The 14505-nt window shown below is 48.8% G+C and overlaps 1 protein-coding gene across 2 annotated transcripts in view; it reads right to left on the reverse strand.

Moving 5' to 3' along the window:
• The window catches only part of PLS1 (plastin 1), a 113929-nt gene that overhangs the window by 34455 nt on the left and 64969 nt on the right, over positions 1 to 14505 (reverse strand). For both annotated transcript variants that reach the window (XM_066589631.1, XM_066589623.1), the window contains 2 exons: positions 14337 to 14469; positions 9417 to 9498 (listed from right to left, as the gene is read on the reverse strand). In XM_066589631.1, the coding sequence (XP_066445728.1) occupies positions 9417 to 9498; positions 14337 to 14469 (215 nt within the window). The remainder of the gene's footprint in view (positions 1 to 9416; positions 9499 to 14336; positions 14470 to 14505) is intronic.

The raw sequence follows: 14505 nt of genomic DNA on the forward strand, positions 1-14505 counted from the left end.
ATGGACAGCTTCCATTAACTGAGATTTTCTGCTCAAAAAAAAGCATGCTGCGATTCTCCCATCGCCAAGTGGAAAATCGGAGTTGATTTCTGCTTGTGGGCTGGGGAGAATCGGTTAACATAGCATGTCAATGGTCGGACATTGCTCCGAAATTCGCGGTGGGTGTCTGCCGACAAATTCTGCAGTGATAATCCATCCATGGGCATTTGGCCTAAGTGATTACAATATCAGAGCAAAAGGAGATTTTATTGGGGAAAACTGTTGGGCCGCCTCTAGCTTGGATACAAGATGTGATACAGGTGGGCATGGAGACTCTAGTATCCTGTTGTACCACCTCTAGCTTGGATGCAAGATGCGATACAGGCAGGCATGGAGACTCTAGTACCCTGTTGTACCACCTTTAGCTTGGATACAAGATGTGATACAGGCAGGCATGGAGACTCCAGTACCCTGTTGTACCGCCTCTAGCTTGGATGCAAGATGTGATACAGGCGGGCATGGAGGCATACAGGTACTGTATGGTATTCTGCAGCACATTGGTCCTAGATGGTCTTATACATGTCTCTTACCAATAATTTTTTGGTGACTGGATAGGCCATAGAAGTGTGGCAATGTGGTGGAGACATTCCTGTGACACGCTTGCTAAGTGTGGCTGAGCATTATCCTGCTGTAAAATGCCTCTTGGAAGCCGCTATGAGAGGCAACACATGTGGCTGGAGGATATTTTCAGCTGAGCGGTCATTATCCCTTGTACCACTACTAGGAGTGACCGACTATTGTATGCGATGTCCCCAAACCACCACATCAGCAGTGGGGGCAGTGTGCTGCTCCACAGCCTCTGCTTGAGGCACCCAACTCTAAGTCTCTAGACACAAACACAGCCATCGTTAGTGCGCAAACTAAACCCGAATTAGTTGCTGAAGACAACCCAGTTTCACTCCATAGTAGTCCAGTTTTGTCTTTCACAACACCACTGCAAACAGAAGCAACAAGGCGTAGGTGTCAAAAGCAGTACATGTAATGGACGCCGCGAGATGAAATATCCTTCAGCCAAGCGCCTGGAAATGGTTCCGACAGACACAGGAGTGTATTGATGGTGCCACCTGTCTCTAGATGACGGACAACGGAACAGTTGGAGCTGCTTGTGCGTCTTGGACAGTCAGACAATTTTCTATACTGGTGGTCTTTCAAGGGTCACCTGAGCCTAGTCACCTTGTCTGTGTGCCTTCACGTATCCACTGGTCCCGACACCTCCTAACAGTCTGGTCAGAATACGACTATCCAGCTTCTCGCTGTCAGAACCGGCAACTCTCGGGGCCGCCGTGCCCGCACCACCGGTCCGGCCACCCGGGGTACAGGAGCACGGCGCAGAGGTACCCCGGTTCTTGTGATCTCCCCGGGCCGCTGTAAGACTGGTCGCCGCCGGGTTGCTAGGGAGGCAGCTGGTGCTTCTAGTCGCTTGACTACCAGGCTGGCTTCCCTGGTAACTGTCTGTGCAGTGAGACTGGGGGCGTGCCCCCAGCACCGCCCTGATTAGCCCTGCTGCTGTCAGGCTCCCCGCCCCAATCAGCTTCTGGGGCGGGAGCGCTGACAGCATTTAAATAGGTGTGTTTTCCTCTCAGGCCTTGCCAGTGTTAGTTTGGTCTTCCAGCTGCACCCGCGTATTCTTTTGACTCCTGTTTGTGACCCCGGCTTTCTTGACCTCTGCTTTTGGACCTTGACTACGTTTTTGCCTGACCCCCCTGTACTGCGTACCCTCCTGTTGCCGACCCGGATTGTCTGACCGCTCTACCGTTGTTTGTCTTCAGTGTCTGTTTGTCTCCCCGTGTCCCGCTTCCCTAGTGAGGGTAGGGACCGCCGCCCAGTTGTCGCCCTGGGGGTTAGCCCAGGGGGGCAAGTAGGCAGGGACAGGGGTTGCGGGATATATCAGGGACCCCCATATCCCGGACACTGTCCTGACAGTAACACTGGCCGAAGGTAGGTCAGACTCGTGCATCCGCCCGGCTACTTTGAATCCCTCGATGGAGGCCGTGGCTGCGTTAGCGAACCAGGTCCAGGTCCTTACTAACCTTGTCCAGGACCTAACCGCCCGCATGCAGCTACAGGAACAAGTGGCGGCTGCAGGTCCCATGCAGCCCCCTTCCGCTCCCGGGACTATGTCAGAACCCCGAGCCACGCTGCCGGACTGCTTCTCTGGAGAGAGAGGTCAGTTCTTTGCATTTAGAGAGAGCTGCAAGCTCTACTTTGATCTCCGACCCCACTCCTCTGGTACTGAATATCAGAAAGTGGGAATTGTAATTACCCGCCTGAGGGGGGACCCCCAAAATTGGGCTTTCTCGCTACCAGCAGGCTCTCCAGCCCGACTATCCCTTGACGCCTTTTTTTCCGCCCTGGGTCAAATTTATGACGAACCCGACCGGGCGGGCTACGCAGTCTCCAAACTTCTGGCCCTGCGCCAGGGTTGTAAAATGGCGGAGGACTACTGTTCCCAATTCCGTCAACATTGTACGGAATCCGGGTGGAACGATGCCGCCCTAAAAGACTTATTTTTGACCGGTCTGTCTGAGGGTCTCAAGGACCTACTTGTGGCCCACCCAGAGCCTAGAACCCTGGAGCAAGCCATGACGCTTGCTATTCGGGCCGACCGACGTTTGAGGGGCCGACACGCCGCTCGGGCCACTCCACTCCCCACGCCCACTTCTTCTACTGACCTGACTCTCTCACTTCCCACCACCGAGCCCATGGAACTGGGAGCCATGAACCCCAAGCAGCGACGGGAATATCGCCTGAAGAAGAATCTTTGCTTCTACTGTGGGGAGCCGGGTCACCGCATTGCCACCTGCACTAAGAAGCCACGGCAGGAAAACTCCCGCTCCTAGGCAGTTGTCGGGAGGACTGTCTAGGAGCTAAGGTACTCCCTGTGTTATCCAAAATGTTATTGCCTTGCACCCTAGAATTTCATGCTTTCCACCGTACTGGGCAAGCCTTTGTTGATTCTGGGGCTGCGGCGAATTTCGTTAACTTTAATTTCGTTGCTCAACTGTCCGGGGTTTTTTTACGTTTAGAGACCCCGATTCTGGTTTCAGGAGTGGACTCCACCCCATTGCAAGCAGGGGTGGTTCATCTGGTTACCCCTGAAGTAAGGTTTACGATAGGAGCCTTACACGTGGAAACCTGCACCTTTCTAGTGATGAGAGATTTGTCTGTGGACGTCGTCCTAGGCCTCCCCTGGCTCCGGGAGCACAACCCGGTAGTAAATTGGGACACGTTGGAACTGGTAAAGTGGGGTCCCCGCTGTGCTAACCACCTTTGTGCGGTGAAGGTGGGAATCTCCACCTGCGAGGGGACCCCCCTACCAGATTACCTCTCCGAGTTTTCTGACGTGTTCTCCAAACAATTATCTGAAGCTCTGCCCCCTCATAGGGAATGGGACTGTAAAATAGACTTGATTCCTGGGGCCAAACTTCCTAAGGGCCGCATTTATAACGTTACGGTTCCTGAGAGAGAATCCATGAGGGACTATATCCAGGACAGCCTGGCCAAGGGGCACATCCGGCCCTCAGAATCCCCGGTGGGTGCCGGGTTTTTCTTCGTTGAGAAGAAGGATGGGGGTCTCCGGCCCTGTATTGACTATAGAGAGCTAAACAAAATCACAGTCCGAAACCAGTATGCCCTTCCACTCATTCCTGACCTCCTCAACCAGGTCGCTGGTGCCCGATGGTTTTCTAAACTTGATCTCAGGGGAGCATACAACCTCATCCGCATTCGGGAGGGGGATGAGTGGAAAACCGCCTTCAATACGCCCCTCGGGCATTTTGAATACCTAGTTATGCCTTTTGGATTGTGTAACGCCCCCGCCATTTTTCAGGGGTACATGAACTCAGTGTTTCAGGATATCATGGGGGTGTTCGTGGTTGTATATCTAGACGACATTTTGATTTTTTCCTCCGACTTGCCAAGTCACCATACTCACGTTCAGACTGTACTAGCTCGACTCAGACATAACAAGCTGTTTGCTAAACTCGAGAAATGTGTGTTCGGGGTACAAAAGATATCATTTTTGGGGTATATCATCACGCCATGCGACTTCCAGATGGATCCTGAAAAGGTGAAAGCCATCACGGAGTGGGCCCAGCCAGGGTCGTTGAAAGCCCTTCAACGCTTCCTCGGCTTCGCCAACTACTATCGCAAATTCATCAAAGACTTCTCCGTGGTGGCTAAACCTCTAACGGACCTCACCAGAAAGGGGGCAGATGTGAGGACCTGGTCTTCTGAGGCTCTGAGGGCCTTCGATACCCTAAAGGCGGCGTTCTCTTCTGCACCTGTCCTAGTACAACCAGATCTGTCCAGCCCTTTTTTGGTGGAAGTAGATGCCTCTGAGTTTGGTGTGGGAGCGGTACTGTCCCAAGGTCCCTCCACTCTCACCAACCTTAGACCGTGTGCCTATTTTTCTAGGAAGTTTTCTTCCACCGAACGGAACTATGATATAGGCAACCGGGAATTGCTGGCGATTAAGTGGGCTTTCGAAGAGTGGAGGCATTTTTTGGAAGGAGCCCATCACCAGATCACGGTACTCACAGACCATAAAAACCTCACCTATCTAGATTCCGCTAAGAGGTTAAATGCTCGGCAAGCCCGCTGGGCCTTGTTCTTCTCTCGGTTCAATTTTGTTGTTACCTATAGACCGGGTTCTAAGAATGTCAAGGCTGATGCCCTGTCTAGGAGCTTTGGTTCTCCGGAACCTGCCGAGCCGGAGCCTGAGAGCATCCTCTCCCCTGGGGTGGTCCTCGCTGCTGTCTCCTCCGACCTTTCACCTCTCATTCACGCCGCTCAACAATCTGCTCCTGAAGCCCTTCCGGAAGGCAAATTATTTGTCCCATTGTCACTGAGATTGAAAGTGTTAGAGGAGACACACGCTTCTGTCCTAGCTGGACACCCCGGCATCAGGGGTACGCTGGAGTTAGTATCCAGACTCTATTGGTGGCCGCACATGGCCAAGGAGGTACGGGTATTTGTGTCCGCGTGCCCGGTTTGCGCAAGGGGGAAGAATCTCAGGAGACGTCCTGAGGGTCCTCTTCTTCCCTTGCCCATTCCGTCCAGGCCATGGTCCCATTTGTCCATGGATTTTATTACTGATCTGCCATCCTCGCTGGGGAATACGGTCATCTGGGTAATAGTAGACCGTTTCTCTAAAATGTCACATTTTGTTCCGCTTTGCAAGTTGCCTAACGCCAAACTTCTGTCTGAAATGTTCATCAAGGAGATTGTTCGGTTACATGGGATCCCCGAGGACATTGTGTCAGATAGAGGGGTTCAGTTCGTCGCTCGCTTCTGGCGAGCCTTCTGTAAAAATCTAAACGTAAATTTGTCCTTCTCCTCCGCTTTCCATCCCGAGAGTAACGGACAAACGGAACGAATGAACCAAGAACTCATCCAGTATCTGCGACTGTTTGTCTCTGATAACCAGTATCAGTGGGCCAACTACTTACCTCTCGCCGAATTTGCTATCAACAACCATGTTAACTCGTCGACCCAATTGTCACCTTTTTTTTGTAACTATGGGTTTCATCCCCGGTTCTCGCTTTCCACTCCTGTGGTCTCGAACAATCCGGCCGCCGACATATCCTCTGAGGAACTGTGCACAGTTTGGGCCCAGGTTTGTAAGAACCTTCAGGGTTCCCAAGAGAAACTGCGTAAATACGCAAATAAAAGATGTACCATCTCTGCACCTTTTGTAGTCGGGGAGCAAGTTTTGTTGTCTTCCAAGAATCTGAGACTCAAGGTTCCCTCCCTGAAACTTGCTCCTCGGTTCATTGGCCCATTTACTGTTTCTCAGGTCATCAACCCGGTGTCATATAAGTTGGCACTTCCTGACCCCTGGAAGGTCCACAAGGTTTTTCACAAAAGCTTACTTAAGAAGTATGTGACTCCAGTTCTACCCACCCAGAACCCGCCTCCTCCTTCTCTGGTACAGGGGGAACTGGAGTATGAAGTAGAAAGGCTGGTGGATGCCCGACGGGTTAGAGGTGTGCTGCAGTACCTGGTCCACTGGAGAGGATTTGGCCCTGAGGATAGGACGTGGGTCCCTGCCAGGGACGTTCATGCGCCACGCCTAGTCCAGGCATTCCACAGGGCTTTCCCGCTTAAGCCCGCACCTGGCCATGGGGGTCCGGTGTCCCCCCGTAGAAGGGGGGGTACTGTCAGAACCGGCAACTCTCGGGGCCGCCGTGCCCGCACCACCGGTCCGGCCACCCGGGGTACAGGAGCACGGCGCAGAGGTACCCCGGTTCTTGTGATCTCCCCGGGCCGCTGTAAGACTGGTCGCCGCCGGGTTGCTAGGGAGGCAGCTGGTGCTTCTAGTCGCTTGACTACCAGGCTGGCTTCCCTGGTAACTGTCTGTGCAGTGAGACTGGGGGCGTGCCCCCAGCACCGCCCTGATTAGCCCTGCTGCTGTCAGGCTCCCCGCCCCAATCAGCTTCTGGGGCGGGAGCGCTGACAGCATTTAAATAGGTGTGTTTTCCTCTCAGGCCTTGCCAGTGTTAGTTTGGTCTTCCAGCTGCACCCGCGTATTCTTTTGACTCCTGTTTGTGACCCCGGCTTTCTTGACCTCTGCTTTTGGACCTTGACTACGTTTTTGCCTGACCCCCCTGTACTGCGTACCCTCCTGTTGCCGACCCGGATTGTCTGACCGCTCTACCGTTGTTTGTCTTCAGTGTCTGTTTGTCTCCCCGTGTCCCGCTTCCCTAGTGAGGGTAGGGACCGCCGCCCAGTTGTCGCCCTGGGGGTTAGCCCAGGGGGGCAAGTAGGCAGGGACAGGGACAACAACTTCTTCTAGGGACTTGATTTTTTTTTAACAAAGACCATGTTTTCTTTGCACCCCTGAAACCTAAAGCCATGAAGTAAAAATTGTCCTCACTATTAAGAGGGGTTTTATCATTCTGGACGTGGCATATCAATAGGTTCTGCCATAAAGGTTTGGTCCAACTGCTAGTAGTCTCACAAATTCCATTTGCTTTGCAGTCATTACCGCAAAGGATGTATTTTCTTTTTCAATGACTTGTATAGGTAGTTTCAATAATATAATATACAAGTAAATTTGCAGTTGCGGACATCAGTATTAATTACGAACAATAGACTGCACATTCTTATACAGCAAATGGTCCGTATATACAGATTTAGGGCTCGGTCACACGGGCGCTGATCCGTCCGTGTTTCTGTATGATAAGACGGTCGCACTGCAGGTGCGGACGACTCTCTGCACCGTCCGGAAGATAGAACACATAGCTGGCAATGGAGCCGGTCATGCAGAGAGTCGTCTGCACGCGGTGCGGCCATCTTATCCTGCAGAAATACAGGCGCATCGGCACGCATGTGACTGAGCCCTTATCTGTAACCTGTAATGTTAGGATTCTTTTATTAGTAACATTGTTAACACTTGAAACCAAAAATAACATTTAACCAGTGTGTACCATAATGATTATTATTGAGCCTTGGGGTTTTAATGGATGGGGCTAAGGGGAAGAGTTATGTTTTTAAATTGGAGGAGGATAATGGTTAAGCCATATGTTCCATTTGTCAGTGAAGGCGTCTAGTTTACCACCTTGAATTGCTATCATTTTTTCATATAGACAGTGTTAGGTGGTGCGTCTTGGACCTGTGGTTCTATAGGTTTCCATGAGCACAGCTTTACAGGTGAGGGTTAATTGAGAGATCTGGGTGTGGTGTTTCTCCAGCCAATCCCCTCTAGTCTGCTACACTTAAATACCAGTATCTCTTGGTAGAAGATGCTGGTCATTTTACTCTGTTGATGCACTCTATGTTAATCTCACTCTGAGCTGTGTTGTGCATGGCTTGTCTGAAGTGTCTCTCTTACTTCCCTGAGGATGGTCTGGACACCTGTTGTCCCTCGCCTCCTTGCCTTCTGGAGTGTATGCATCGAGTAGTGTGCGGTATGCTGACTGCACAGGTGCATACACATGTTTCTCCCTATCCCCCTCCAGACGTCTGTTGTCTTATGTGTGTGTCAGCTGGGTGATACCTGACACGATTACCTTTGTGTCAGCACGGTGGCGGTCACTCACTTACCCCTTGGAGTGAGGACACTTGGACTAACTATGGTTTACTATCTGTATGCATGTGAGTTCTGGGTGGGGTTCCAGTTCTATGTGCTTTGCATAACCCTGTGTGAACAGCAACGTGTTCTGTATGTCTGTGCAAGTGGCCAGACATGTGCTCTATGCGCAGTCCGGTTCTGTGAGGTGTGCATTACCATGAGTGTTGGTGTGAACAGCGGCTTGTTCTGTATGTCTGTGCCGGTGGCCAGACATGAGGTTTAAACAGTCATGTTCTGTGTTCAGTGTGTGTGAATAGTGTCGTGTCCTGTGCTTTGTGCATATCTCCAGGTTCCTAATCAGGGATAGCCAGGTCTCAAATGAAGTCAGTGGGGATGTCTTTACCAGGCAATCACCCCACTTTTAGGCAGGGGTTCCCCACTTTTCCTGATTAGTAAGGGACAGGTGTCCTTCCATCTTTACCTGGAGAGGTGTAATTAGTCTATGCAACATTATGAGATTAGTTGCATTTGGACGCCTTCTTGCGTCCGTGATGAGGTGTGGCGCTTTAATGAGCCGCATGGACATAATAGACAGTTGTGTGAAACTATTACTATGATATATTCTATTTAGGGAAAATTTATACGACACATGGAGATATTTCCACTCATCAGAAAAAGATTTTACACATTACTCCACTCACCACAATACTTACACACGCATAGACAAGTTCATTACCAATAATTGGGTCATTCCAGACACTAGTTAATGCAATATAGGCCAAAAGGATGTATTTTCTATTAGAGCTGCCACTTCTAAGACATTTGATCAATATTTCAGCATTTTACTGACTTTAGTCTAAGAAATTTGCCTGTCAGTGAAGCTAATTATTAGAGATGAGCTAGTATACTCGATAAGGCAAACTACTCGAGCGAGTAGTGCCTTATTCGAGTACCTGCCCGCTCGTCTCTAAAGATTCGGCTGCTGGCGCGGGTGAGAGGTGAGTTGCGGCGGTGAGCAGGGGGGAGAGAGGGAGAGAGAGATCTCCCCTCTGTTCCTCCCCGCTCTCCCCCGCCGCTCCCCGCCAGCACCTGAATCTCTGAATCTTTGGAGACGAGCAGGCAGGTACTCGAATAAGGCACTACTGCGCCCCCCGATGCATCACATGGTCTGGGGCTACCATGCTCTCATTAAACATAAAGTAAAGAGAGAGATGCTTATTTTCACCCGCTAAATAGTAGTATTGCTGATGTCTTTTTAGTTCACAACTTGGTTTCTACTCCTAAATTATGGCTGCCAATCAGATCACATCAATGACACATGAATATTAAGAAGGAAAAGATAATAAATCGATCATGGACTTACGGAAATGGTGAATGGTGTTAGCTTAGTTGTGTTGATAGCTCTTTCATCAATAGTATCTGGTTCAGATAAGTTTATCATTTTGCTAAATTACAAAAAGAAATGAATATAAAAGAGTAAATACATGCATCATCTAATACGTCTACTACAGTTACACTGTAAAGAGAAAAACATATGTAGATAAGTGTGTACGAAAGAAAACATATTTTATTATCCCAACCATTGGAATGAAAAGGGTAAAATCCACAACCAAGTTCACATTTTTTTCTTTATGTATTGCATTTCTTTCACATTTACTAAAGAGTTTTCATTCTTAAGGACTGTAAATGCACTTCTCAAAAAACTGAAGGGAACTCGTAAATCATACAAAAGATTTCAATGATCTCCATCACCCAGCCTGTGGTCAGTGTAAACCTGCTCTCATCTGTGAAGAGAATGGTTGACCTGCCAATTCTAGGGTTCTCTGGCGAATGCCAATCGAGATGCATAGGTCCCACTATGGGATGTCATGCCCTCACGGAATCTGTTTCTTGTGACAGCACATATGGAGGTGCCATACTGGAGGAGCAGGACTACCTGTGCAAAGGTGAGTATTATTTTTACAAATTAGGGGACCTGATTTTAAAGAAAATATTTACCAGATCCCTTTAATCGTTCCCTTAATTTTTTTGAGCAGTGTCCATTTAGGAGCAGGGCTAAAAAAGGAACAGTTGCATTAGGGGGTATTTTAGTTGTAAAAAGTACGACGCTTGCTATATAAGAGCAGTCTAAGTATGGTATAGCATGTATTGGATATGGCATGTACACAGTGAGGAATTCCTCAAGTGAGTTGCTCTACCTTTGTAGCATAAAAAAGTCTAAAACTTTGGAACATGCTATATTTGTGCTGAAATCTGTGACTTTTTTCCAATTTTTCATCATGGGGTATAGGGCTCCTTCAAACTGGACAGGGCGATACCGGGCCGTGAACCATGGCCTGATATCGCCCTTGCAATCCATGTGAAACCCCTGGATGCGAGGCGTTTTCATCTGAAAACAGCCTTGCATAACTATGGGGCAGAAGGAATTTCTGCCGCGGCAGTCACAGCCAAGGCAATGGATCGCGGAGTTCTCACATTGGTTTCAACAGGGCCAATGCTGCTGCTGCCAGCTTCATTCAAGACAATGGGCGATATTGCAAAAAGGTAGAACATGCTGCGATTTTTTTTTCCTGCATAGCATCACAATGCAGTGTCATGCAGAAAAACATTGCAAATGTGAATGAACCTATTTAAAAGAATGGGTACCATATCTGTGCAAGATTTGTGCATCTCGCAATGCACAAATCTCGCACGATTTTGACGCCAGTGTGAAGACCCCCTTAGTATTAGGTGTCCGCGCCATCATCAAAGTGGCTGATTTATTATCTTTTACACAAGAAAATGGCACAAAAAATTGTGTATTATTTTTCATTTTCTGGCATGCCAACAGACCAATGACCTTTTCCTGAGTCTAATATTTGGTATAACAATCAGAAACAAGTGGAAGGAAAGGTAACTAACAACCTATACAAAAAGTGAAAGCTTTAAAACAAACAAAAAAAGGAAACTAATTTATGATGCTTATAGTTTAGGTAATGGGGATTCTGGGGAGCTGTGTCTTATACTCACCCGGTCCCTCATTCCTGCGATGGCCCCCAGCAAAGTCCGAGAGCGCACAGCCAGTGTGTCTCTTCAAACGACTGTGCACAGACTTAAATAGAGATGAATGGGAGTGCACAGCCTTCTGAAAAGAGTGACGCAGGTGTACACACGATGACTTGGGCGGGGGACATTGCAGGAAATGGGGATGAGGTGAGTATGAGACTTTGCTCCCCGGACTTTCCATCATCTAAACCAGAGTCGTAACTTGAACCTCCCGGGCCCCAATGCAAAACCTGTAATGGGGCCCCCAACTATAATGCATAACTCATAGTACTTGTCTCACTGTATGGAGAAGAGAGGCCTTATGGGCCCCCTAAGGCTCCTGGGCCCGGGTGCAACCGCATCCCCGCATCTATAGTTACGCCCCTGATCTAAACTATAAGCACTATAACTTAGTTTATAGTGCTTAGGCCTCATGTCCACGGGGAAAATCAGATCCGCTGCAGATTCTCCATGGAGAATCTGCAGCGGGTCCCTCCTGCCCCGCGGACATGAGCGCCGAAAATAGCAATTTAAAAGCATTTACCTATCCGTAGCGGGCGGCGAAGCTCTGCTCTTCCTCACGGCCGGATCTTCATTTTCGGCCGGCGGATGAATTCCTGACGCCGGCGGCACGTCGGGCCGGGCACATCCGCCGAGCCGAAGCAAGGGAGATGCGGCCGTGAGGAAGAGAAGAGCTTCGCGGTCCGCTGCGGGTGAGTAAATGCTTTAAATTCCTATTTTAGGTCTCCCGCGGATCCGGACGGCTTCCATAGGCTTCAATAGAAGCCCGCGGGAGCCGTCCCCGCGGGAGACCCGCATGAAAATGGAGCATGGTCCAGATTTTTTCATGCTCCATTTTTTTTTAAATCACTTTTATTGACGATCCGCGGGTATTTATGTACCCGCGGGTGGTCAATGCATCCCTATGGGGTGCGGATCCGCATGCAGGAAATCCGCTGCGGATCCTAAATCCTATTTTCCCCGTGGACATGAGCCCTTATAGTAGATAACAGGTTCCCTTCAAAAAGGTATCATAATAAAAACCCTTTTCCATTCGCATACTCTATAACAGTGTTATATCTTTCAATATGTCATGTACTAAACTAATTGACTGAGAGCGAGTCAGCACCCAGAGATGTCATTAAAAATGGATATTCATCTTGTGTTTCCTATTAAAGCCGCAAAGCAGAGCGCGGAGGTAAACCATGCGAGAAAAACAAATGCCATTTATAAAGGGGATGGCAAATTATTAATGTAAAGTTTTGACTGGACCACTTGGAAAATGTATCCTCCTATAATCCACTGTAAAGAAATGTCACTGTAGTTCTCATAAAAGGTCAGTATATCGTATTTCACACCATGCCATATACACTCAATACTATACCACTTACAGGGTTCATTTTCAACACATAACTGCTAGTCTTGGAATAATGAAAAGCTATATAATTTTTTCAATATACTTTATTAATTCCTCATCATTTTCAAGATCTCTGCTTGCTGTCGTTAATAAGGAACCTTAAAGGAGTTTTCTGGGCAAAAACTATTGATGACCTATCCTAGTTTTTTAATGGTACTATTTATTAGACCATATAATGTACTGAAAAACTTTTTAAAAATTCTAAGTGGAGTGAAATGGAAAAAAAACTAAATTCAGCCATCTTTGGGCTAGGTCAGACGGGCGTTTTTACATGCGTTTATTCGCGCGTATAAAAACACGTAACCACGTCCATTGCCACCCATATGGTCTATCTTTTGTAGGTGCGAATTTTATGTAAAATTCGGGCATGTGACCGCTGCCATTGAAAAGCATTAATTCTATTAGATGTGAATCACAATCACACAAAACATGCGCAGCGAACAAATGCTTGTCTGACTGAGGCCTTTGAGTGCATCTTGTTGCTACGGCGCACAGACTGCAACAAAAATCATAACTTTACTTTTAATAAAAATTATTTTCTGTTGACATCTTCACTGCAATAACGTGAATTCTTGCTCACGAGCTGAACTCGATTGCAATTTTCCGCTCGCGGAGGAAAAGTCGCAGTATGCTGTGATTTTGTGCGGGCTACGCACGCCGGCTTTCATTGAAATCAATGGAAGCCAACCGTTCTGCGGCCATTCTGCAATCATCATTATATAGCGATGGCGTGGCGTCCTCTGTACTGCAGATGTGTGCTGGCACATTCGCAGTACAGAGAAGAAGACGCCGGATAGGTACGCATGGGTCACCGGCTGGGCACCAGGACATACCCTGCTGCAGGATTCAGCATTCGGGGTCCATCCCGCTCGTGGACAGGCGGCCTTAGTCATACAAATTAGGCAACATAATCTAAGTAAATATTTTGCCTATATCAATAATTCTTTGGTTTCTATAAAACGTAGAAAGTGTCTAATTCTTTTATAGCTTCCCTGGGTATTATTGGTTCTTGTCACCACCGGAAGTGCGGGTGGTGACAAGATACTTGTTTCTTGACAGCCTGGCCACGCCCCCAGTTTGTAATTGGCTGCAGGGCTGCCTCCGCTTGCTTGGGCTCTCAGGTCCTGGCAGTCACTAAGACCGCCAGGGAAGGCCCTGTCACGGCCGGCTATGAAGCCGCGGTGCCGGCAGGGAAGCAACGGCAGACACTTGGGGAGCAGCCGTGCCGCATCGGCCACTGTACACCACACCACTGAGTGACAGTGAGGAAGGGGGAGATGGAAGTTGTGAGGAAGGCTGCAGTAAGAGTGTCCCCCGCGGCTCTCTGCTCCGACGTGTGCCGCGGAGGACAGTGAGGGAACGGCATCACCCACTGTACACCACATCGCAGGGTGAGAGTGAGGAAGGGGGACAAGGGAGCTGTGGGGAAGGCTGGAGGGGAGCGTGGACACTCCTGTAAGACTAGCCGATGCCGCTTCCTCACTGTCCGCCTCTGCTATCTGGTCCCACGTGTGCTCCCAGTGCAGGGAGGCCAGCAGGGTAGCCGATGTTACTCACTGCCAGGACCTGAGAGCCCAAGCAGGGGGAGGCAACCCTGCAGCCAATTACAAACTGGGGGCGTGATCAGGCTGTTAAGCAGCCTATATCTTGTCACCACCCACACTTCTGGTGGTGACAAGATACAATAATACCGTTTCCCTGTATGTGAGAATATCACAAAAGTCAGTTTAAGACACAGCAGTAAATGTTTCTTTAACCAGATCAACCTATTTGCATGCAGTAAGTTATAAAACATAACTATTGAAGATGGTATAAAACGAGGAGTCATTCTGTAGCACTCACCATAGTAAAATCCCATCCCTTAATGATGTGAAGAGGCTGTCGTTGGAAGGGTCCATAGGCAGAAGATGCTTAACGTCTGGATCACCTTTTAAAGCTTTATTTAGCCAGTTAACAAATGCTACCTTCTCTTCATCTGAAAAAAGCAGCAGTTCAGTTATCTACCGGGAGG

The sequence above is a fragment of the Eleutherodactylus coqui genome, chromosome 1 (genome assembly GCF_035609145.1).
Source record: "Eleutherodactylus coqui strain aEleCoq1 chromosome 1, aEleCoq1.hap1, whole genome shotgun sequence".
In the NCBI taxonomy this organism is placed as follows: Eukaryota; Metazoa; Chordata; class Amphibia; order Anura; family Eleutherodactylidae; genus Eleutherodactylus; species Eleutherodactylus coqui.